Source organism: Triticum aestivum, chromosome 5A (assembly GCF_018294505.1).
Source record: "Triticum aestivum cultivar Chinese Spring chromosome 5A, IWGSC CS RefSeq v2.1, whole genome shotgun sequence".
NCBI lineage: Eukaryota > Viridiplantae > Streptophyta > Magnoliopsida > Poales > Poaceae > Triticum > Triticum aestivum.
Window position 1 is genome coordinate 694,902,565 of NC_057806.1, and position 26,686 is coordinate 694,929,250.

Genomic DNA, 26,686 nt, shown 5'->3' on the forward strand with positions numbered 1-26,686 from the left:
CTGCGCGATCCGTAGATCGATCTTTTTTGCCTTGCCTTGTCTTCCAGGATGTCGCGCAGGTCGGGCGCATTTTCCCGTGCCTTAGTATGCTTGACGCGGTGCCGGGGCATGGCTTGAGTGGAGGGCTAAGAGGCCTCTCTGTCGCGGCCACGAGGTGGCCGGTCGGCCATGTCATGCGCTGGTGATGTAGGTGCTTCCTCCTCTAGTCGGGGTAGCAGCCTGCGCTTTGGGTAACTCTTGGAGGGGCGTTCGAGTTCATACTCTTCGGCCGCAAGGACTTCAGTCCATCTGTCAGCTACCAAATCCTGATCAGCTCTAAGTTGTTGCCGCTTTTTCTTGAGGCTGCTTGCCGTGGCCATGAGCCTGCGTTTAAAACGCTCTTGTTCGGCAAGATCCTCTGGCACGACGAACTCGTCGTCGTCGAGGCTTGCCTCGTCTTCGGAGGGAGGCGTATAATTATCGTCCTCAACCTCTTGGTCCGCCGCCCTCTCGTGAGGGCTGGCTTCTCTGTCCTCCTGTGCCGAATTTTGCTGGAGGGGGTGTTCTTCGGCGCTATCCGGAGTAGTATTATCTCCCGTGCCGGAATCACCATTTTTTCTTTGGCGGGATTTAGAGCGGCGCTGCTGACGCCGACGCTTGGGCTGTTTCTTAGAGGTATCGTCCAGCACTGTTCCATCGCCATCTCCATCCTTTGGAGTGTCCACCATATGTATGTCATATGACGAGGTGGCCTTCCAACGCCCTACAGGTGCTGGTTCTTGTTCGTCTCCTGCATCGTCGTCCATGCCGTCGATGTCTTCGGAGTCGAAGTCAAGCATGTCGATTAAGTCGTCGACAGTGGCTACAAAGTGGGTGGTGGGTGGGTTTTGAATTTCTTCATTGTCCGTATCCCAACCTTGCTGACCGTAGTCCGGCCAGGGGTCTCCTGATAAAGAGAGAGACTTTAGAGAATTCAGGATGTCGCCGAAGGGCGAGTGCTGAAAGATGTCCGCGGCGGTGAACTCCATTATCGGCGCCCAATCGGATTCGATCGGCGGGGGCGCGGGGGGCTCGGAGTTCGGAGAGGAATCCGGCTCCTCAGAGTCACAGGCCATGCGGAGTGCGGGGCTGGAGTTCGGCTCGATCGCTTCTGAGATCGCAGCCCCTGAGGCAGCGTCCAACAGCTGATCCTCGATTGGCGTAGTGGGCTCTGAATCAATGGTCGGAACCAATGCGTGTGCGGCCTCCAAGGCGCTGTTCGGCGGCAGAGCTATGTCATGCTCATCGAGACAGTGTGGCACGCTTGGCTGTGGCTCGAATCCGTCGAAGATCAAGTCCCCGCGGACGTCAGCCGTGTAGTTTAGGCTTCCAAACCTGACCTGATGGCCAGGGGCGTAACTTTCGATCTGCTCAAGGTGACCAAGCGAGTTGGCCCGCAGTGCGAAGTTGCCGAAGATGAAGATCTGTCCAGGGAGAAAAGTCTCACCCTGGACTGCATCGTGGTTGATGATCGAAGAAGCCATCAAGCCTGAAAGCGACGACACAGAGGAACTCTCAATGAAAGCACCAATGTCGGTGTCAAAACCGGCGGATCTCGGGTAGGGGGTCCCGAACTGTGCGTCTAGGCCGGATGGTAACAGGAGACAAGGGACACAATGTTTTACCCAGGTTCGGGCCCTCTTGATGGAGGTAAAACCCTACGTCCTGCTTGATTAATATTGATGATATGGGTAGTACAAGAGTAGATCTACCACGAGATCAAGGAGGCTAAACCCTAGAAGCTAGCCTATGGTATGATTGTTGTATGATGAAGTTGTCCTATGGACTAAAACCCTCCGGTTTATATAGACACCGGAGAGGGTTAGGGTTACACAAAGTCGGTTACAATGGTAGGAGATCTTGAATATCCGCATCGCCAAGCTTGCCTTCCATGCCAAAGAAAGTCCCATCTGGACACGGGATGGAGTCTTCAATCTTGTATCTTCATAGTCCTGGAGTTCGGCTGAAGGCATAGTCCGGCTACCTGAACACCCTCTAATCCAGGACTCCCTCAAGGGGGAAGCACCCAAGGGGAAGAAACTGAGCAAGCATGGCATTCAGATTACATGTGGATATTGTGGGAGCAAGGGACACAACAAAGGTTCTTGCCAGCAGAACCCAGATAGAAACAAAAAAACAAAGGCATTCCTTGCTAAGAAAGGAAAAAAACTGAGAGCAACTGAGGTAATTTATTACTCTGTTCCTGTAATTTATAACAGTATATGCTCTGTTTCTGTAAATGCTAAAAATTTAACTCTTTTCTCTTCTTTTGGGTTGCAGGAAGCACAAACAGAGGCATTAAAAAGAAGTAGAACAACAGCAACAACTCCTCAAAACTTTCAGTCAGCAGCAGCCTCAGGCTCTCAACCTGGAAATACAAGTTTCAGACCTCCTAGAGTTAGCAAAAGAGCTGCAAATGATGGACCTGGAGGAAGCACATCTACTGGTAGGGGCAGAGGAGCAAAGAGGGGGAGAGGAACATCAGGAAGCACTACAAATGAGGCACCTAGAGGAAGCACATCCACTGGTAGGGGCAGTGGAACAACAACAAGCACTACAGGGTTCATGCCCTACTTCACAGCTAGTGGGAATTACTGAAGCTGTTCTTGTTGCATGTTATTTTGGTTGTATGGTCAAAAGCCATGTTGCCATGTGGTTATGTGAAATACTGGCTTAAACTAGTACTTTTTTGGATCTATTGTTCCTGTTAACTACTACTTATTTTGGATCTATTGTCCCTATGAACTTGTGGCAATGCAACGTGAACTTGTTGGTCTCAATTTCTGTTATCTATATGTCATGATGATCATGTTGTTCTATATGCATTTCCTCTTATTTTATTTATGCAACTATGAAAATGATTTGCATGAGTGTTGTCAATTACATAGCACTGACTTTTTACAGCAACCAAGCTCTAAACTGGCACTAAATGCCAGCATTTTCAAATGGAACTGCGGTACTCATGCATAAATAAAATAAGAGGAAATGCCAGCATCTTCAAATGGAACTGCAGTACTCAGGTCAAACATATCAAACTGCATTTGCATTCCAACATGTTTGAAATTCATTACATAGCCTGCAAATCAGTACATTTGCTCAAATGTAGTACATGAACTAGCCTAAAAGCATCCCTACAAATATACCAGATACAAATATCACAATGCCATACACCAATAGCATCTGTTTACTGACAGATTTCTGACTAACTGATGCATCTTCCTCTGTTTTCTTTCTCCCTGCATCCATGAAATCAACACCAACAGCTCGAGAATCTCCTTCATTACACAATGCAGCAACGTCTACCTCAAGCTTCCATACTCTATCTCGAAGATCTCCAAGTAATCCACGCAAAAATGAAGATGTAGGCTCGTCATGCCACTGAACAAATCCATGTTGTTCAATTATTTAGAATTTTGTCAGACGAAGAAGAATGAACAAAGCAGAGAGAGGAACAATCCAGATCAGAGAAACACAACAGAGAAGATGGAATCAACCATACCTGAGCTTCTACGCAAGCATAGTATCTTCTTCCAGGGTTCGTCGGACTCCAGGAGATCCAGCGTGGTGCCTTCCTCCCACAACGGGCGCAGACAACTGCGGGCTCGTAGTCCATGGGCTGCTCCCGATAGGGCACCGGCGACCTTGCTGGTACGCCTCTCCGTCGAACCCCTCCACCGGGAGAAGAAGAAGACCCAAAGGAAGAAGACGACATCCTCGTCACTGCCGCAAATCGCCGCCAGCGCTCGCCTGAACCCTAGATTCGATCCCTTCTAGCGTCTGAATTAATAGAGTTAGGTGGCCCAAGCCGACGTGGCGCATTTATTAAGCAATCCCACCTTGAAACTGTGCCACGTCAGCTAATCCCACCCTAAAACGCACTAAAGGTCAAAAACATCCGGGATTAGTGACGACAGGACACAGACTTCCGGGATTTGGAGGTCGGGGTTCGTTTTCGACGCACGCTACCCTCTCAGGGTTTAAAACGGACTTTACTCAAAGAAGGACCTTGATAAGTGCCACACGTGTGGCACGAACACATGGCAACTCCGAACATTTTTTCATGACAATTTTAGTAACGCGAGGATGGCAACTTTAATTGTTAAGCATGGCAACTTCTTTTCGGATGGCAAGTTTTAGTTTTTTTAGGATTTTTTTAAATGACAACTTTAGATGTAAAAAATGTCAGGACCGGAGTGCTTCATGCCACACGTGTGGCACTTATCATTTGGAATAAACAAAGAAAAGAAAAGAAATGAAAGGAGAGGAACCGAAAGGAAACAAAGAAAAGGTTTTTCTTGTGCTCTTTGTCGGGCACACGACAACGGTGACTGCGCTGCTAGCCTTCCATCAAGCGCGACAACAGCGGACACATTTGTTGAGTGCATGTAAGTAGACACTTGGCAGAGGTGACTATTTGCCGAGTTCCCTGCTGTTGTTGAGTGTTTTCCGAGGCAAATTGTCGTCTTTGCCGAGTGTTTGTGTTTTACTGAGTTTTTTCAGTATGCATTTTAGTTTAGGTGATTCTTTGTCAAGTGCCCAACAAAATGCACTTACCAACCGTCGGTAACTCCGTACCAGTCGATTCCGGTAGTGCCTCTCCGTTGGCTAGTCTGTTGGACCAACCATACTTGTCATATAACTAGATTGAGCAAATATATCACCAGCTCCCTACCGACGCCGGCGCCGGCGGGGCTAGTTCTTCCTCCGTGCGATGGGGCGGCGCGGGCTTCTTCATCGAGTGCGGGCGCGGGGCACCGCGGCATGGCGGCGCGCGCCCCCCTAGTGGGCATGGCGCTACGCAGCCGGCTGCACGGTGGTGCGCGCCTCGCCGCGGCGGCCAGATCCGGGCCGCGTGGGCGGGGGCTAGGGTCCGGCTTCGGACTGTTGGCGCCTGCATTGGTTCCTCTCCGTCGCGGGCGTGCGGCGGTGGTGCGGCTCAGCCGGTGGCGGTCCGGCGATCTGGTGGTGGTGGCCGGCGGTGTACGTGGTGGTGATGCTTCCAGTTGGCGGCTCTCTGTGCGGGGAGGCAGGGGAGCAGCTTGGACAGGGACAGCGGTGCCGACGGCGTGCCGGCTGCAGCGCGAAGGCAGGAACTTTACGGGCCTCGAGATCCTGATCGGGCCTGTGCAGCCACGGGCCTGGTATGTTCCTGCTATTGCGTCCGGTCAACTACCGTCTTCAACGGTGGAGGTGGGGCCCTTCCACATGCCGTCAGTGCTGCTGCCCGAGTCCCAGCTCCTCTTGTTCATTGTGAAGGTCATGCTTCATGGTGCCGTGGTGAGAGAGCGTGGGAAACTTCGTGACCGGGTTGACGCACGGTGGGTGTCTGTTTGGTGGCGAGCTCTGGTATGCCTGAGGTGGAGGTTGGGATCGGAAGAAATCTCTGTTGGCTTGGCCGGTACCGACGCGGTGGCGCGTGTGGATGCCGCCAGACCTTCCTGGAGGGCGTCGGGGCTACCCTTCCTCTCCCCTCACCGCGTACCGGGGGAAACCCTTGGCAGCAGCGTCATTATCTCGCATTCCTTCTTGGAGGTGTTGATTGGTACCGGTGCTTCGGAGGCTCGGAGCTTGGTGGGCGATCTTCGTTGGGTGCAGCGGCCACGAGGCTTCTTCGTTTTTTGTTGATCCGCCATTGTCGGCATTTATTTCTTTTGTATTTTCTCTTTTATTTTTTTGGGCGTGACTATGTTGTTTTCGTCCCAACACCTATCGTTGAATGTCTCGGTTGGTTGCTTTGTATACAAAGCAGGGAAAACCTTTTTTCGGTATCACCAGCTCCAAGCTAATGACTATGTATACACGTACAGATTTATGTTCTCCTACACACAAACGCCTTACTGAAGATAAAGGGCATACATGGTTTTCTCAGATGCAAGACAGGTTGGTTGGACAAAGCAAAAAACACAAAGACGATACGATAGTGCAGAGAGCATATGTTGTGGGGAACTAGAATATTATCTGGTAGCATCATCCTTGCGGACGATGTAACACCGTCAAACACACCGTCATGGTGGCTTTCCCTAAAGAAGAGAAAAGATAAGAGTGTTTGGTGCAGGCCGGTCATCATGCATGCAATTGCTTTCCGGTCTATAATAATCACCTTTTGCTTTAGATTCTATAATAATCATTTCACCAACATGTACTTTCAGAAAGGACAACGTGCTGGTATTATTGTTAGTTACGTAGGTCTTTGCGCAAGGTTCGGTGGTATCGGTGACAGATATGAGAGCATCTCTAGAGTCGAGTCGTCATATTAATCACTATTACGATGATTTAGGCCAAAAAGGACACTCTAAAAATCATCATAGTTTATGAAGCACCCTCTATATCTGAGCTTTGAGTCGTCATATATTGTGTTTCGGGGCTGTCTTTAGAGCGACAGTTAAGTGCAATTTTGTGTGCCGGAGAAAAAACTTTAGGTGGCCCCCATCTCAAATTTGATGACGGGGAGGTTGGGGGAAAATGAATGTCTCATTAATAGTCTAAGCGTGTCTCATAATTATGGAGACAACAAATATGACACCTCTGGCCACAATATGGGAACGGTTGTCAATGCCTCTGGCCACAATAGACGTTAACATATATTTATACAAAGACTGTATGTGGTGCTTTAAAAAAATAAAGGATTAAGATTTCTTTTATTATGGTTGGATGAGTAAAAAGCATAAAATCACCACATTTGCAGTGTGATTAACTGTTTGGCACCACGTTGAATTGATCTTCTTCTTCCTCGTCCTCCTCATGTCTATCTCTTTAGGGGCCTAAGCCGAAAGGAATCAAGAATGGATAGTTGAGACTTGAGAGTAACATATACTCCCTCCCTTTCAATTTATAGGGCTCAATTCAAACATATCACCAACCAAGATAGATAATGAATGATGGAATAATGTTTTGTCATTTGCAAAAGTATTAAATTAATGCACTTGTTGCCTAAAAAATTGTATTTACCAATGCATTAATTGCATGCATGGGTGACCAATATATGACCAAGTGCAATGCATGCATGCATGACCAACACATGACCATGAACTTTTACATGCATTGATGTGTTTTTTTTTTCTCAATGCTTTCATGCAATGATTTAATGCACCTTAAAATTTAAACATGTCATGAGAAACAATAAAATTAAGTAGAACGAAAAAAATATTTTTTTTAAGATAAGCTTGTACTAAACCGGAAGAGAGGGTAGTACATAATTAGTTGAGGAGGTGTGGCGTAAAAGAGCGAGCACTTAGTGAAGGGTATAATAGCAAGTGGTGTCTGAGTACATTAGCTAGCTAGTACAACGTCCACACTGCATGCAGAAAGGAAGCGATAGGAAAAAGAGTCAAGTATGGCGCCAGCAGGCCGCGACGGCGAGAACACAAGATTCCCGTTCCTAGCGACGGTGCGGTCATTGGTGACCATCGTGGTCACCGTGCTCGCCGTTTCCGTAGTGGTGATGGTCATCGTGGTCGTCCACCGCCCAGTGGACATGGGCTTCCAGAGCTACGGCTATGTGTTGACGGAGAAGCCGTGGTGGATACAGCATAGCACCACCACGGCCTGGCCGGCGACGGCGGTGGACTACCTGATCGTCGTCAAGGCCCTGAACCCAAGCGGGCGCGGCCAGATCCATGGCAGCATCAACGTGGTCCGCCTCCTGGACGTCCCCAACGCATCCTTCGCGGGGATGGTGGACCTCGGGTGGTTCAAGCCCGAGTCGGGCCCCTTCGACCTGCCGCCGCACAGCAAGCACAGATACAGGGACTGGAGGCACATCGACGATCAACCAACGCTGCAGTACCTCTACGACAAGCACGGCCATGAAGACGCCGGGTTCACCGTGATGGTGGTGGTGGACGCCACCTACAGGCCGGCGCATTCCAAGAAGAGCATCGACGCGGCCTATTATTGCTGGCCGGTGACATTCATCCGCATCGACGCCACCAACACTCCGGCGGCCGACAACGTCGATTGCAAGACGGCCCAAGAGATGGGCGTCGAGCTCAAATGGGAGAAGCCGCCGCCAGCTACTAGTACTTGATCATCGGTTCCATTCTTGTATTGTATCAACGACTTGACTAATCCTGTTTTAGTTTCCTTGTAGTTTTGTTTCGGCTACTGCATTATTTGCCTGCGCGTGTACTCTACTTCAACTGAGTATTCTTACGGCTCTTAGTCTTGAATTATATTTCGACTACCATGTTGTACAAATAATCATTTTTCTCCTTTATTTGTACGGATGATCTTGTTAACTGAAGGCATATAAGGCTTTTGCTTTTGCTTTCCTGAAAAGAAGTGGTGTTTGTGGAGGTCTGCCTTTGGTGGATCTCGCGGGATTTGATCGGCATTTGTCTTCAATGAATCCACATGGATCCGATCTTCGTTCATTTGTTTCAAGTGTCTACAGGTTGGATCCTTCTGATCTACGCATCTCTTCATCAGCGACGGTTGTTGTCTTGGTGCGCTGGTCCTATGGGGCCTTAGCACGACGACGTCCCTACTATTTACTACAACAAGGTTTACCCGGGTCTGATGTGGGAGGGGTGATGACGGTGGCACGCCTTTGGCTTGCTCCAATGCTTATAGTCGTGGCTAGGTGGTCTACGGACCTAGATGTATTTTTTTACTTCTCGTGTTCTTTATACTACCCTGACAGTTGATGAAAAGATTGAAACTTTTCCTCGCAAAAAAAAGTACAGAAGAAATGGTGACAGCCGTAAACAATTTATTCCCTCCTTTTCTAGGTGCACCTAGTTTTTGTTTAGATAAAGAAAAATGACTGTCTATATGAACACCATAATTAATATATTCTCTTTTTGTTTTGAGATTTGCACGATAATGTATCCTCTCCTTTTCTCGTGAAAAAGGCTAAAAACCATATTAAAGTTGATCAACCCTTACAACATCATCCTTACAGAAATTCAAACACATTGGTCCTTGGGGAGATCGAAGCTAACTTCCTTCTGCACTCACCGGCGGCACATCAAAACTCGATGCAGCCTCTGGACCTCTAAATCACCATTGGAGCTAGAGAAGCATTGTTGATGTAATGGTCAAGAAATCGCCGCTCGGAGCCAGGGGAACATTGTTGATGCAACGACCAGGAAATCACCGATCGAAGCTAGGGAAACATCGTTGATGCAATGGTTGCGACTTCCTCAATCGGTGCTAGAAGATGTAGACAATGATGATCTGAAAAGCAAACGACGAAGAGGGCTGGGCGACCACCCCAGATCTGGACAGGCAGATCCAGGAAGCCCTAACCTCACGAGCTCCTCGACAACGTTGAAGCTGGGCGAACATCATTGATCTGAGAAGGAGCCACCTGCATAGGAATGATCACCCTGTCAAACGAAAACATTTGATCTAGGAAAGAGTTTTTTTTAAAATTATTCGGGGAAGAGTTGGAACAAACGATTCGTGTTCGGCCCAGCCCCCCATCCCCACGCAAACCGTTCCTTCCTCCAGGACAAAACAACCTCCAATTAGGCCAAGAATGGCTAGTTTTCCTGTGATGCCTCTATCAAGACTAAATAACTGGTGTTTGGACATAATTTTGAATAACTAAACAAAATTTAACAAAATTGCCATGACGTACTACGGGAAATTTGCCATGTGCTGAACCATAAATATGCCAAGGCATAAATAGGAATAATGGAAATTTGATTTTTGGCCATGTGACAATATTGCACCTATTTAGCAAAAAAATCCATAATCTTCAATAAAAATGGAAATTTCCATTTTTTTTTCAATTTGAGTAGAACAAACTATTTTAAAAATGGCAAAGTTTACAACATTTTTATTCCTAAAAAAGCATAGCAAAAAAAAATCTAACAACATCTCTGATAATGCTCCCATGGCAATTTCCTAGAATTGTCGTGCCAAAAAATTATTCTCAGAAATTGACATCGTAAAATTTACGATGCAAAGAAAAGAATGAACAATGAAAAAAAATTCATGGCATATTCATATTAAAACTTGCCATGTTATTTCAACTAAAATTTCCATGTGTTGTATGAGAAATTTTCATGTATGTAAAATAACACAAATTATGTAGAAAACTACCATGGCAAATGCATAAATTTTCCATGCTTTTTTAAACTAAAATTGCCATGCTTTGTGTCGAAATTGCCATGAAAAAAATAGAATATACAGTACAAGCACAATTATGAATGGAAAATTGCCATGGTAGATTAATATTAAAATTTTCCATGTTTTTTAATTAAAGTTACCATTTTTTGTATGAGAATTTCCATGTATGTAAAATAACACAAATTATGAACAAAATTACAATGGCAGATGCATATTAAAAAATTCCATGTTGTTTTAATTATAATTGTCATACTTTTTATAAGAAAACTAGATAACGCCCCGCGTGTTGCTGTGGGAATTTTTGGCAATGAACTTATCAGAAATAAAATTAGAATATATGAAAATAGTACCACACCACATTCAACCTAGAGGAAAATGGATGGTGTATGCACGTTATATTATCTTGTGACATTCAAGTTAATTATGTATTGTTGAAAATAAAAAAAATGGTGTTGAGGGCTTTCATGTTCTTTGCTGATGTGGAGGGCTTGCATGCAGTGGAAACTGGATATTGAAATTTTCAATGGTTGCATGAGTGCTTGATGATGTGGAGGGTGTCCATCTGGTGGAAAGTAAAAGGTTGATTGATTGTATGTGCTGGATGATGTGAATGGTTTGCATGTGCACTCAAATGGGAGGTGGTATGTGAAGAACATATGTGATGAGGTGAATAGGTTGCATGTTAAGATAAATAAGATAGTGGGATGAACCTCTTAGGTATATATGATTTCAAAATGTATGTATTCATATAGTAAGAAATGCCATGACCCATAAACTACATTTGCCATGCTTCATGGACATAAATTGCCATGGTCACGTAAAAAAGTAATGTTTTGCCAACATATATTTGTGCACATCATCCAACAATCCATATAGGGGACGGAGCCAGGAATTCCCTATGGGGGGAGCTCCACTCTTAAGCTCTTTGAAACCAGTGAGGACTACCTGAGCCAAAAAAACATAGGGTGCAAAGAAGCCTAGATTCGAACTTGTGTTTCCATAGGTGTAATTAAACACTACAAACACAACGAATTGTACTTCTTTGACGAGACAGAATTAAGTCCGAAACTAGTTATGTAAAAAAATTGATACTCGACTATATAACTAACAAATTCCAAATCAATTTTCATACCGATCAAATCATTCATATTAGGGGGCGGGGGCGGGGGGCTCAGAGATTTGAAGCCGAGGTCAATTAATTATGGTAGTGGACATACCTAAGAGAGGACGTCGTGCACAGTCGGCCCTATTGTCACTCATTGCGGTTTTGGTGCTTCCCTTAATCCCCTTTACGATGGCTGATGGCAGCGATCAATTTGGGATTCATAAGGATGAGTACTAACCATGCATCGATGCAGCCATGATGGATCCTAATTAGGTTCCTTCTGATCTTCTCTTACAGCTGAAACAAATGCTCCCTGGCGGCGGTAGACAGAGACTCTGACGGGATAGGGAGATCATACAGTGTGTTTTAGTGGCAGCGAAAAAACCGCGTTGATGGTAACAGCCGAGGAACGAGAGACTGCATTCATGGCTTCACAAGGGAGCTATATCTCGCATTAAGCGAGACAGACCAACTCTTGGTCAAGCGCTACAATATTGGGCAACCCAGAGACTAAAATTTGTGTGCGCGAGGGATCGAACCTCGATCTCCTCGTTGCGAGGCAAGGCTAAGCCACTACGCTAGCGTTGAGTTGTTCTTTAATACATTGGACGCAACCTACTAGAACAAAAAAAAAGTTGTTCTTCATATAGGTTTGTTCTTTTTCTTGTTTCTACTGGGTTTTTTTCTTACCTTTCTCTTTATTTTTATTTGGTTTTTTCCTTTCCCCCTTTTCTTTTCATGTTGGTTTTCTTTTCATCTCCCTTTTTTTATTTTCCTTTGTTTCGTTCATTGTGTTTATCCGTTTTTCTTTTCTTAGTCCTTTTCCTTCTTTTATTCTGTGGTTTCAGTGTTTTTTTTGTTTTTTCTTCTCCAGTTCTTGTTTTGTTTTCGCCCTTTTTTTCATTCTTTCTGCATTTTTTTTGGTTTTATTTTCATTTATTTTTTTCCATTGGTATACTTTGTTTCATTTTTGGTTCCATTTTTTTGTTCTCTTTGCTTATTTTGGTTTTCATTCTACATTTATGTATCAATATTTGTTTCGTACATGGTCAACACATGTTCTATACATATTTTTAACAATTTTCAAATGCATGATTAACATTTTTCAAATAGAAGATTAATATTTTTTGAATACATGGTCAACATTAGCCCCCATACACACTTTTAAACATTTTCAAATGTTTCATTAAATTATTTTAAATAGAATATTAACATTTTCTAATACATGGTCAATATTTTTTATATGCAGATTTAATATTTTTAAATGCTTGATTAACATTTTCTAAATGTAATTTCAACATTTTTTGAACACATGGTCAACATGTTTTATATACAAATTTAACATTTTCCAATTGCTTGATTAACATTTTTCAAATACTTTTTCAACATTATTTCAAATACTTGATTAACTTTTCTTATATACATGCTCAAAAAATTCATCGTTTTTAATACATGCTCAACATTTATTTTATGAACATTTAACATTTTTCAGTTGCTTGGTCAACATTTTTTAAATACTTTGTCAACATTTATACAAATGCTCGATTAAAATTTTTATTTACATGATCAGAATATTTCATCATTTTTTAATACATGGTCAACATTTTTTCTGTGCACATTTAGCACTTTTCAGACGCTTGAACAACATTTTATCAAACATTTTTTTAATAAATGCTTGATTAAATTTTTTAAAATACATGATTAGAAAATTTTATACACATTTTGATACCTTTTTCGTATACAGGATAAAAAAAATCTCTATACACATTTAGCACTCTTCAAATGCTTGGTCAATTTTTTTCAAATGTTTTTATAGAGTATTTTATATATTTATAATATTTTAATGTACAAACAAAAGTAAAAAATAAAGCAGAGAACGAAAACAGAAAACGAAAAAACGGATAAGAAGGGAGGTTGTGGCCTCCCGCACTCATGGGCCGGCCCGTCACGGATGCCACTTCAGCAAGGGTTCGCTACTTCTCGTTGAACGCGAGAAATATCAACGCCCATGCCTTCGTGCTGCTGCGGGCTAATTTCCCTGGTGGTGGGCTTTTTGTGGTGTTTCGGTTATTACTAGTATACAATAGTTAGGCCTCACGTTGTTATACACAATAGCCTCAGAAGTCACAACAAGTGAAATCACTGATTAAGGAGCACTACTTCTAAAGATCACTTTCCCCCTCCTTAGGTTGTGACAAGTGATATGCTGCATGTGTGCCACTTGTAGCAACCTAGAAGTTTTTTTTGTAGAACCGTTTATTTAAAATGTTTTATCTATTAAACCATGCGTGCAAATCTCGAACCATTTTTACCGTTGGATTCCTCGGGTTGAGATTTTTAAAACTAGATCATATGTTGATATGTTTTGATGAACTTTCTTTCAGGAAAAATCGACAAAAAAAATACTTGACAAAAAACCGAACCAGGCGCACCTTTTTTCCCCTTTTCGAAAGCCGTTTCTGAGAAGCACGGCCGCGCCTCTCGCGGAAGCTAATCCGTGTTCGCGTAAGCAAAATCGTGCCTCTCGTGGAAGCAAATCCGTGTCTCTTGCGTAAGCAAAACCGTGCCTCTCGTGGAAGGTAAATAAACATGTTTTTTTTTCGTTTTCAAGAGGCACGGTCGTGCCTTTCGCGGAAGGAAAAAACGTGTTTTTCGCGCAAAATATTTTTTTCAAATTTTTTTGTTGAAAAGCTAAGGAAGACTGGTGAAAATTCGAAAAGCCGAAAAAACCCAGAAAAAGACCAGCTAAAAGGCCGAAAACGCGTGCAAAAAAATAACAGAATCCGAAAGGAGCACCCAGAATGCGGCACATGGTGCGCTCTTGGCCCGCTCCGAGTGACTCTTGGGAGCCTCCCGAATGAGCGTGTTGGTGTTCCTCGTCTGGTAACTCTTAAGCGTCTTTAGAACTGCTAGCACAAATGTACAAGTTTAGTTGATGATCAACGAAACTACATCGGCATCTTCCAGGTGCCGAATGATTTTAAGCTAAAAATTATTGAAGTAAATCGCTCATCAAAGCACCAGTGGTCTAGTGGTACCCTGCCACCCGGGTTCCATTCCCGGCTGGTGAATTGTGTGCCTTTTTCTTCGATATTTTGTGCAAAAAATAAAGAGTCCCGCTTCGGTACAATCCCCCTCGCAATACGTATAAAGGGTAGTATGAACTTTTTAGAATTTGTATCTACTTTTATAGAAAAGTATACGCAGGGCAGCTTACTTGGGCCGGCCCATTTGGGATGGCATGCGATCAAAAATAGCGAACAAGGATTGCAAAACCTGGGAATAGAACCCACGATCACTTAAAACATTACGTGCGTCCAGAACCCCTACGGTAGGATACCTTCCATGACCGATCTAAACCTAGACACATTAAGTAATGGATGGGCTGGGAATTTTAAAAAGATTTTAGAAATACTTTGTGTACTGGTCTTTTTTCCATAATTTATTCTTATTTATTTATTTATTTATTTTCCTTTTCCTGTTATGTTTCTTCTTTATTTTTCAAAAAATGCTCGCGCTTTCAAAATGTTGTTAGAACTCTGAAAATGTTTGTTATTTCGAAATTTTCTTCATAAATTAAAAAATATTTGCATTTCCGAAAATTGTAAGGTAATTTCAAAAACTGTTTGTGTCGTAAAAAATGTTCAGAATGTCAAAATGCGAATAACTTTTTTGAAAAGCACAAACAAATTGTGAAAACAAACATTTTCTGTGAGCAAGGTCAAAAACTTAAATTCCGAAACATTTTTCACAAATGAGACAAATAAATGATATGAAAAAAGTGTTCTAAATTTGACCAAACATTTTCCCAAGTTGTGATAATTTTTTTTGACAATGAGAACATTTTTTAAATTCCGAAAAAATTCCAATAGTCGCCCAACAGGACCAATGCCGTCGCTTAGTTGGGCAAGGCCTAAGATTTTATTTTTTTTACTTTTATTTTTTTTCCTTTTTCCTATCATAAAAAAATATTTTTTACTTTTTAAACATTATTATTTTTTGAAACCTATTCAAAATATTGAAATACCAAAATACAGTTTTAAGTAATTATTTTAAATTATGATTTTAATAATTTTGTTTAAATAATTATTAAATGCTTTTCAAAAGAATTTGTTGTTTTCAATTCTATAATTTTGTATTTGTTAGTTATGTTAGAAACTTAAAATGACAGTTTTAAGTATATATATAAATTATGATTTAAATACATTTTTCCTTCAAACCTGGCGTGGATGACTACTCGGACACACTACGTTGAACATGGTGTTTTTTCTAAACATTCTTGAAATGACCTCAATATTTGCCAGCAGGTGGCATGCCCATGGTAGGCATCCATGCCCTCAATATTTTTTTTCAATGGGCTTGTATGACCAATTCAAGACATCAATCCAGGTTGCTTGGGTTTTTGATAAGTTTCTCATTTCTAAAGTTGTGTCTGTCAAAAAGGTCGATAAATGGATAGATGTGTCGCAACTTGCATATGGTGTCAGAAGTAGTTCAAACCCGCCATGGATGCCTACCATGGGCATATCCACCTAGTGGCAAAAGTTGTGGTGATTTCAAGGATGTCCACGAAAACACCATGTTCAACGGAAGGTGTTTAGCCTGGCTAGAAGGATATGTCAGAGAGCACGTTGTTTTTTGACATCCTTGAAATGGACCTAATTTTTTTCATGGCCTCGTATGACAAATTCAAGACACCATGACAAGTTGTTTTGGTTTCTGACAAGTTTTGTATTTTTTGTAGAGTTTTCTCGGTAAGAAAATACAGAAAAAAGGTTGGATGTGTCGCAACTTGCATACGGTGTCGGAAATTGTTCAAATCTAGCATGGATGCCTATGAGGGCATGCCTACCTAGTGAAAAAAGTTGGGATCATTTCAAGCATGTACCAAACTAGACCATGTTGAACAAAGTGTGTTCTGGGGGCCAGAAGGCTCCGTTTGAGAGCATGTTATTTCTTGACATCCTTGAAATTACTTCATTTTTTTCAAGGGCCTCATATGACCAATTCAAGGCATCATGACAAGTTGTTTGGGTTTTCGACAAGTTTTGCATTTCCTGGAGTTTTCTCAGTGAAAAAAAATGAGAATTGAGGACAGAACATGTTGCAACGTGCATACGGTGTCGGAAGTCATTTAGACCAGGCATGGATGCCTAACATGGGCATGCCCACTTGCTTCCAAAATTTGGGGCAGGTCTAATATTTCCAAAGAATATCATGTTCAATGGAGAGTGTTCGAATAAAGTTCAAAAGTAGAAAAATGGATTAACAAAAAGAGAAGAAAAATGAAAATAATTGCAAAAAAAAATGCTTAGGCCCTAGAAAATAATAAATGCTTTCAGAAATGTTAGTATATTTGAAAAAATATTTGTAAATTTGAAAAAATGTTTGTGTCTTAGAATAATGCTCGCCAATTTTTAAAACGGTTTGCATTTTTTAATGTTCAGAAATTTAAAAATTACTGTTTTCCACAAAATGTTCACAAATTTGATAAATTATTCATATTTTCGAAAAAATGTTTGCAGTTTCAGAAAAATGTTGACAATTCTGAAAAAGCTGTTCATAAAATTTGTAAAATATTCACAAAATCAAAGTATTTTTCATAAAAGAGGATCGGAATTTGAAGAAAATGCGCGTTTCGAAAAGAAGTTCAATTTTTTTATTTTTTTTTTGTGTCTTTAAAAGTATTCATGTTTTTGAAAAATATTCCAAAATATGAAAAACACATTAGTTTTTTAGCTATAAAATACGCTTTAGATAGAATGTCCGGCCCGGTTGTACAATAACAATTTTGATCTGCTACTGTATTTCTAATTAAAAAACACCTACAGTACATCCATTCTAGGTGATAAACATCTGCGCTCCGTACGTATAACGTGATTATGATGGTTTTGGTGGCTATTAGCAGTTTCACAACCCTTGAAGGTCCTGTGTTCGATTCCTAACAGGCTCACTATTTTTTTTTGATTTTTTATAAATGCTAGCGTACATACTCACTAATGGGCTGGTCCAAGATGGACTCAAAACGTGATAGATCTCTGCGTTGTATTTTCTAGAAAGACCATCATACCTTTTATTATAAAAGGGTATGGACAGATTTTATCCGTTGATGTGTTCAAGGGGTGATAGATATTGTCCATTGATGTGTTCAGGAGGTTGTACCGAAAAAGAAGTGAAAAATAATACATACTCCTTGTCCTCACAATCATCAACCATCCTGTGTTCGATTCCTAACAGGCTCACTATTTTTTGGATTTTCTATCATTGCTAGCGTACATATTCACTAACGGGCTGGTTCAAGATGGACTCAAAACGTGATGGATCTCTGTGTCGTATTTTTAGAAAGACCATCCTACCCTTTATTATGAAAGGATATGGACAGATCTTATTCGTTGATGTGTTCAGAGGGGTGATAGATCTTGTCCGTTGATGTATTCAGGGGGTTGTACCCAAGAAGAAGTGAAAAATAATACATACTCCTTGGCGTCACAATCATCAATCATCTTGTTTTCGATTCCTAACAGGCTCACTATCTTTTTGGATTTTCTATCAATGCTAGCGTACATACTCACTAATGGGCTGGTTCAAGATGGACTCAAAACGTGATAGATCTCTGCGTTGTATTTTTTAGAAAAATCATCCTACCATTTATTATGAAAGGGTATGGACAGATTTTGTCCGTTGATGTGTTCAGAGGGGTGACAGATCTTGTCCGTTGATGTGTTCAGAGGGTTGTACCGAAGAAGAAGTGTAAAATAATACATACTCCTTGTCCTCACAATCATCAACCATTCCATTTCCCAGTTTTTAAAAACAATTCCATTTGCCGGTAAGCCAAAGCCAAATCGCAAGCTGCCGTCGTTATGATGAGGTGAGATCAGAGATGATTGGCGAGATCACGGTGCGCCTGCTCCAGCAGTTGGGCGTCCTCGTCCCACTCGTCCCGGTAGCTCTCAGGCCGGTCCCTCACCCTGCCTCTCGCCGCGACGTAGATCGCCTTCCTCCACTCCTCGATGGTATCCAGCCCGCACCGCTCAACCAGCCAGTCCTCGTACTCGAACGTGCTTGCGCCGAGGTTGTGGGTGAACCTCTTGGGGCGTCCGCGGGCCTCCATGTCCGAGTAGAAGGACGCCACGTCCACTATCATCTCCTCCGGCGACGGGAGCTCGATCTTCCCCGACAGAACACCGGCCACCCAGCTGCTCTGGAGCTGGAACACCGGGAAAAGGATTCCCTTGAATGGCAGTCCGACGAAGGAGATGCTAGGGGCCAGCCGCGGCGGGAACACGTGCTTGTACATGGTCAAACTTTTAAGTAATAAAGTGTCCTTTTTCGAAAAATATACATGATCAAACTTTATAAAGGTGGACTTAATTAGGACAAAACTAATATGCAAAGTAAAATGGAAACGGAGGGTGGGTAGATGAGACGCACTTGGCCGTGGAACTGGTCGGGCACACGGTAGCTGTGGCTGTGCATCTGCTTCCCGGGCCAGCCGCCTATGCCTGCACATCATTCATCTCGCTACATCGATCCATCGCCATGAAAATGCCTACTAGTAACTTCACTGACCAGTACCGCGTGCATACACAGTATGTAACATGACTGGCATGGATCGATGCATTACCGGCAATGTCCCCCAGGCGAGGCTCGGCGAAGTGGCCGTTGCAGACGACGACGGCGTCGAACACCTCCGACTGCTCCCCCTCTAGGTCGCTTCCGGCGCCGGCGAGCTTCCTCGAGCAATACGACACACTCCAGCCCGCGGCGCCTGCTTCGTCACAGCTGCGGCGGACGCCGACCACCTCCGTCTGGAGCCGGACCAGCCTGAGGAGATCGAACCGCCGTGCGAACGCCTCGAGGTACCGGAGCACCTCCTGGTGCCCGGGGAACCTGCGCGGGTCAACGGAGCCCTCATCGGCGACGAAGGCGAAGTCGAGGAAGCCCATGCACTCGCGGGGCAGGTTGGTGCGGAGGGACGCGTAGAGGCTCCCGTGGACGCCGCCTGCCCCGAGCGGGTCCGCCGACGCCGCGTCGTCGTAGCGCCAGGTGCCGCCCATGGCCGCGGCGCGCTCGAAGACGACTGGCGCGTGGCCCTCCCGCCGCAGCTCCCGCGCGGCCACCAAGCCGGCGGCCCCCGCGCCGATCACGGCGACGCGCAACGATGGCATCGAAGGAGGGAGGACGAGCAAAGTGTACTGTTCTCGTCGTGGCGTGAATTTTTTTTGTTTTCTCCATGTGGAGCAGTTGATCGAGCTGGCCATTTTCTATTCGCTTATTACAGCGAGCCGCATCCTTTTTTCAGAGTTAGTGTCCAACTCGTAGTTTTATTACTATTACAATTGTACTCCGTATCAAAACGTCATATACTTATGAAAGCCTAGCTGTCTCAAATGATGATGATCAAAGGGACATGAAATATTTTCTGCAGAACTCCCGTCACATGTGCAATAATCAGGCCGTCCCACTGTTGCACGAACCTCTATGTAAGGCAACTGCCACGTCAAATTTTGAACTAGGACAAAAGACAGCGAACGTTTCACTTCTCAAAACAAATCTCACCACCGTATTGGCTACCGGCGTGGTCCTCCGCTGGGAGACCTGGGTTTGAATCCCATGGCCTCCTTTTTTCTGCTTCCTTTTAGGTACATGGCATTTTTTTCTATAAAAGTTAACATGGCAGTTTTATTGTTTTTTGAAGTATGTCACATGACATTTTATGTTAAGAGATGGCATTTTTTATACTTTAAATAGATGACAGTTTTGTATTAAGAGATGAATTTTTTATTATTAAAAGACGACAATTTCAATTAAGAGATGGTATTTTAAATTATTATAAGAGATGGCATTTTTATATGTAAAGAGATGGCATTTTTTCTATTGTTAACAGATAGAATTTTTATTAATTAAGAGATGGCATTTTAAATTATTAAGAAGTGTCATTTCTATATTTAAAGATATGGCAGTTTTGTATTAAAAGATGTCATTTTTATTATTAAGAGATGGAATTTTTAATTAATAAATGGCATTTTAATTTATTAATACATGACATGTCTTATGTAAAGAGGTGGCATTTTTTATTTTAAAATGGTGGCATTTTTATATTAAGAGATGGCATTTTTGTTATTAAGAGATGCCTTCTTTTAGGTACATGGCATTTGTTTCTAATATCATGGCATTTTTTACTCTGTTTTCAAAAGAAAAATATGTATTTTTCTGTCCATGGCATTTAAAATTAAAATAAAACAATATATTGGGCCTATACGCCTATGGCGGTTCGCCCTAGCACCTTCCCCTGACGAACAATCCAGGGGAGGGGGCGGGGGCAATCCCATTCTTCCCCCTCTGGTCGATATACTCTCAGTCATAACAATTGGTTTTAGAGCAAGCTCTCCTTGTCTTTGCTTATTAAAGGTGTAACCACACCTTGGAGTTATGAGTATGTCGCTTGTAGGACATTACAGGCAATCTGAGAGATTTCCTATCTTCACTGGGAATGACTATCGCTTCTGGAGACAGAAAATTATAATCCGATTGAAGGCTATTAGTACTTAGATGGATATATGCTTGAGTCACCCGAATCTTACTCGCCCACTGATGAAAGAAACATTCAGTTGGACGCACAAGTAAAAGATATCATCTGCGACAACATCTCCAAAAATGTTTTCGTTTGATTCAGACGACTTGAGACTGTGAAGCAAATCTAGGATGGCATCGAAGATGTTCACGAAGAAAACAAGTCACGAAATGGTGCTCATATTAATATGCGTCAAGCTATTTTCACTCACTTTCGAAGCCTCCCAAAAGAAAGTGTCAAGGAACTCACTGATCGTCTCAGCAACACTGAGAGGCTGTGTCAAAATGCTGTTGAAGATATTATTGATCATGATGTGGTTGAAAAATTACTTCAGTCCCTTGACATTCCTTCGACTCCATAATTGCAACCATAAAGGATAGACATCTGACTATGAGAATCTTCGAATAATCGAAGTTATGAAATTGCTGAACATTCATGAAGAAGATTTGGAAAAGAAGGAGGTCAAGATGATTCTTCCTCGAAATTAGAAGAAGGAGACATCCTATCAGACTATGGTATCTCGAATGAAGAATAATACGAGAATCAATGCCGTCACAAGAGATCTAGAGGTTCTCACAGAACGCCTCAATGCCCTCAGACGTCATAATATGTGCTTAACAAATTCTTCAGAAGATGATGCACCAGATTTATCAAGACGAATACCTCCACTTGATATCTCCTACTTCAAATGCAAAATCTTCGGTCACTACACTATTGATTGTCCAACATGTGAAATGGATGTCAAACCAAGTAGAAGATGGAAATATCTCAATTGTACAAGATTTAGGCGAGTAAGTTGTCATATTAAGCTGACGAAGAAGAATGGGAACCCCAACACACCCTCTTCATTGAGACCGGTACTGACTCCAATTCACAGACCGTGGTCAAATCAAACATGAAGAGAATGTCCAAACTGGCTAGTGTTTATGTTGGAATAATGACAATGGACTCTAAAGATGAAATATCCGAGTCAGAATCTGATGATGAAGAATTCCTAAATAGAATAGAACGAGGCCCTAAGATGACTACCAAATGATATAGGAAAGTTCTGGAATTATTCAGAACCTCCCAAAATTATTCTAAGGACACCATTGGCCATTCCCATGGCAAGGCCCAACTGGGGGCACCCACATGGGCCCAATATTGCAGCGCCTCCCTTAGCCCTAGGGGGCAAACCACTAGTTGGTGCTCTGGCGTTTGGGGAGGGGGTGCATCACTTGGAGGCTGCCCTAGATCCCCCCCTGGGGATGCTACCCCTCTCCAAGTTGGACCCTTCCTAGCCTATTATAAATAGAGGGAGAGAAGGCAACCCCAAGCACACAAGATCTTCATGCTCGTGGCTACACCTCTCCCTTTCTCGCATTCTCCACCATAGTTGCCCCTTCCCCCTCCTTCTACTCTGACATCATCAAGCTCTGGACGGCAAAGCGCTACCGGATCAGTGGTGTCGTACGCGTGCAATCCATAGAGGGTCCATGCGTTCGATTCTTGTTCGAGGGACCTGTTCGTCGGATGGTTAGAGGGATTTCAAGAGCGATCTTCAGCCACTCTTCTTCCATTGCACTCGAAGGTGATAATGATTAGAACTAACCTTGTATGCATCTTCATAATGATCATGTGAACATGATCTATTTGACAACAATTTTTGTTTTCTACTACGGGTCCCAACAGTGGCATCATCAACAATCTATGAGTAGGTGCAGGTTAGGATCTAGAACACATGTGTTGTGTGGGTATTGCACAAAACTGTTCCGTAGTAGATTAGATTTGTTTCTAAAAATTGTGTAGTATATTAGATATATTTCTTAATAAAATTTGTGTGGGTATAAGATAAGATCTATTGTTAGTAGATGCAATCTTTTAATTGATGTTTTTGCTTGCCTCACTTGAAGTTGCTTCTTTTCTATTCTTGCCGGCATGGTGGGATTTTGCTACGAAGTTCTAACTATCGGCGATTCTGGCTATCAATGATGTTCTATCTCATTTCTTTGGGTTCCACCTTAATCATGAAAGTTGAAATTTTGCAAACGAAGGGGCATGTAGATTTAATCTACATTGGGGTCATGCGTATGGTGAAGTTTATTTGGTTTTGTAAATATAATATATTTAAATGTAAATTTTGTAAAACTTTACAAAGTATAACTTAAGAAAAATAATAATATCTGAGTTATATTGAGACAGAGTTAGTAGTACTCAACCCTCACGACGATTGAAAATATTTATCTGCAGCTGACTAACAAATTTGTGCATGCCTTCTAATCAATTGTTTCCCATTATAGCTACACAATCTTTTGATCTTATTTATTTATTTTTCAGTCATGACTTATGTTGGATAGCTATTGAATTGTTAAAAGGTTACAACTAGCAATTAGAACAATTAGAATAATATGCAAGGTGAGGAAGATAACACATGGTTCTCTACTTAGTTTTTTATTTTATTTTCGAGGCAACTTTAGTTTGCAACCAATCAATAATTTATTTGCGTTAAAACACTTTTCAACTTTTACATAATTTGAGGAGATTGTGGATAATAGGTTTCTAGTTACCGCTTTTGCTCTTAATACGCCGTCATTCGTGGCCACTACATATACTGACTATTTGAGTGGGAGAGTGTGTAGGGAGGGGGTAGAATGGAGATCTTGCAGTTTTAGCAACAATATAGATAGATGGGAGGACGATAATTCTCTATCAGAAACCAGTCAGAAATACTTGGTGAATTCCTGGTGCGCTTGTGGCAGCAAGTGGCTGTCGTCCCATTCGTCCCGGTAGCTCCCTGGCCGATTCACCACATTCTTCCTCGCCGCAATGTACATCGCTTTCCTCCACCCGCCTATGCCCTCTTGCCCACATTGCTCCGCGAGCCAATCGTCATACTCATACTAAATGCACAGAACAAAATAAGAATAAAGTACTTGGCCATCGACCATGGCCTATTTGTCTTGGAGTATAGTATGTATTGAATGAATGAATGCATGTACAAATACATACACCATATGCATACAAACATACATACCATAGTGCCCCCTCCAAGGTCATGAGTGTATCTTTTGGGCCAGCCGCAAGCTTCCAACTCCGAGTAAAATAGAGCCACATCCCGCATCATCTCCTGTTGTGATGGCAGCTCGATCCTTCCCGACAGAACGCCGGCAATCCAGTTGCTTTGGAGTTAGAACACAGAGAAAAGGATACCCTAGAGAAAAATCTCAATATGCATCAATTGAATTATCTTTTGCATATCTGTAAAAGTGTATGTTATGTAGCAGCGTCATCTGTTGACCTTGAAGGGCAATCCGATGAATGAGATGCGAGGAGCCAAGTGCTGCGGGAAGACATGCTTGTATAACGGGCCCACAGGATTGTCGTCAACAGAGATAACAGAGTCTTCGTCACTGAGGAATGGGTAGTTGTACTTGTATCTACTATAGTAAACCAACATAGTTAAGATTTAAGACCACCGAAGGAGGCCACTTGATTCACATGAGATGTTTCAACGAGCAACTTAACTATAATTTGAAAAGATGTATATAGCCATGTATGTAGGTACATACCCTGTGCAGTGGATGATGACATCCGCCTTCACCCGAGTGCCGCCCTGAAACACCACACCGCCATCTTCCTCAGCACGCTTGATCTGCGGACATTTCATGCTTTTTAATTTTCAAGCATCAATCGGTCATTGGTAATTTGTTTCTTTGCAATTATGCATATATTATGGGTGTGGGCGTGTGTCTAGGCCTCAACTGAGTGAGATATAACAGTAGTACATCACCCTCCGGCATTTACTGTTTCATTTTTCTATTTTATTCTTTTCCACTTCTATTATACTTATTGGTTCTTTTCCTGTTTTTCTCAAAACGAAAACTACGAAAAAATCAATGAAAAAGAAGATGAAATAGTAAACAAAAGGGTGAATCCACACGAATATCGACGTAAGATAATAATATAGCCGAAACATATGTTCAGTGAGATTTAGTTATTCTCATCCTAGTGGGATTTAGAAAAACCGATATATACAAGATTGTAAAGATCAATTTGCAAAGGGCAGAGTGCTTTACCACCGGATGAAACGACAGGTTGTCACAGCGGGCAGTCTCACACGTGGAATCAGCTGAAGGTAGCGAGCGATCGCAACATGGACCTCTCTGGCGAACCCAGCAATTTCCCTCGAAATGTCAAATCCGCTGCTCCGGTATCCTACTACCACCACAACCTAATTAAGTAACCAATATTAGTAGCCCATGTGTATTGATGGTGGTGGATGATGAGTTGATGACAATGGCGCACCTGCCCGTGAAATGGGTCTGGGACACGGTAGTTGTGGCTGTGCATCTGCTTCCCTGGCCAGCCATCTATGCCTGCAACAAGTGATCATTGAGCTCAGCTCAACCTATCCATGACCATGCCAAATAACCACACACCCAACTAACTACACCCTCTGTTTTTAAATATAAGACGTTTTGGCAGTTTAATTGGATGGTTAAGAGGGTGTTTGTTTTCAGGAACTTATTGGTTTAGAGACTTAAAAAAGTCCCTATAAGTATTATCTAAACCAAACAGAAGGAACTTATAGGAATTTAAAGTGGGCATTTGGGACTTATGAAATAAGACTCTCAAGGAGGGACTTATAGGGACTTATAGTTGTAATGTAGGCTTTTAGTCCATGTTAAGTCTCAGGAACCAAACAGGTAGAGATTTTTTTAGGGATTTGAGACTTATAAGTTGGGACTAAAAAAAGTCTTAGGACTTATGAACCAAACATGGCCTAAATACCGGCGATATCGGCGAGGCGGGGCTCGGTGAAGTGGCCGTTGCAGACAACCACGGCGTCGAACACCTCCTCCTCTACCTTGTTACCGACGCCGGCGAGCTTTCTCGAGCAGTACGAGACACTCCATCCCGGCACGCCCGCGTCATCAACCCTACGGCGGACGCTGACCACCTCCGTCTGTAGCCGGACTAGCCCATGGAGATCGAACCGCCGTGCAAACTCTTCGAGGTACCGGAGCACCTCCCCGTGCCCTGGGAACCTGCGCGGGTCGCCCTCGGTTCCAGCAACGAAGGGAAAGTTGCGGAAGCCCATGCACTCGCGGGAGCTGTTGATGCGGAGGGAGGCGTAGACGCTGGAGTGGGCGCCGCCGGCGCCGAGCGGGTCAGCGCCAGCGTCGTAGCGCCAGGTGCCGCCGATGGCCGCGGCGCGCTCTAAGACGACGGGGATGTGGCCTTCGCGCCGCAGCTCACGCGCCGCAACCAGGCCGGAAGCTCCTGCGCCAATCACAGCGACGCGGCGCGATGACATCGGAGGAGGACGAGCTAGTATCGAGGAAAGTCTCCAAGCTAGTTTCTCATCGTTGCGTGTGTTGTTTTCTTCCTGTGGAGCAGTTGCTCGAGCTGGCCATTTTTCTAGCCGTGACGTGAATCTTTAGTTTCTTTTGTACTCGTCGCTGTCGGAACGTAGCCGCCTCACTTGACGATAATCAAAGGGTCAAGAAATATTGGCGGCAAAACTCCCATCACATGCTCAATAATCAGGTCGTCTAGCTAAAAAAAGATCAGGTAGTCTATAATACTAATCCTATTGTTACTAATTATAATTGTTAGTCAAAGTTTCAAATAGCGCTAAGCATCTTAGCGGCGGACCTCTTCTAAATGCTATAGCGTGCTATAGTGATGCTATAGCGAGCTATTTAAAATGTTTGCTCATGTGCTTGGTCAAAAGACCATTAGCGCAAGACCTCTTCTAAACGCTATAGCATTGCTATAACGGACTATTTAAGACCATGTTGTTAGTACTAATAAATGGTTACATGTTGCAATTTAGGTTTTATTCCAAGTGAAGCATCTCAATTTATCGAATTTGGTGATGTGGTAAATTGCTTGTGAAGTTAGGACCGATTTCATCGAGGCCGACC

At 43.0% G+C, this 26,686-nt stretch overlaps 1 protein-coding gene and 1 pseudogene across 1 annotated transcript; both read right to left on the reverse strand.

Moving 5' to 3' along the window:
* Nucleotides 1–1,361: 1,361 nt before the first annotated feature.
* LOC123108477 (flavin-containing monooxygenase FMO GS-OX-like 3) lies at nucleotides 1,362–26,130 on the reverse strand (annotated as a pseudogene).
* On the reverse strand, nucleotides 18,575–19,377 carry LOC123101894 (flavin-containing monooxygenase FMO GS-OX-like 2). The gene is made up of 2 exons (XM_044523137.1): nucleotides 18,828–19,377; nucleotides 18,575–18,705 (listed from the first exon to the last, which is right to left on the reverse strand). The coding sequence occupies exons 1-2, from the start codon at nucleotides 19,369–19,371 to the stop codon at nucleotides 18,575–18,577; spliced, it is 675 nt and encodes a 224-aa protein (XP_044379072.1). The 5' UTR covers nucleotides 19,372–19,377.
* Nucleotides 26,131–26,686: the final 556 nt, after the last annotated feature.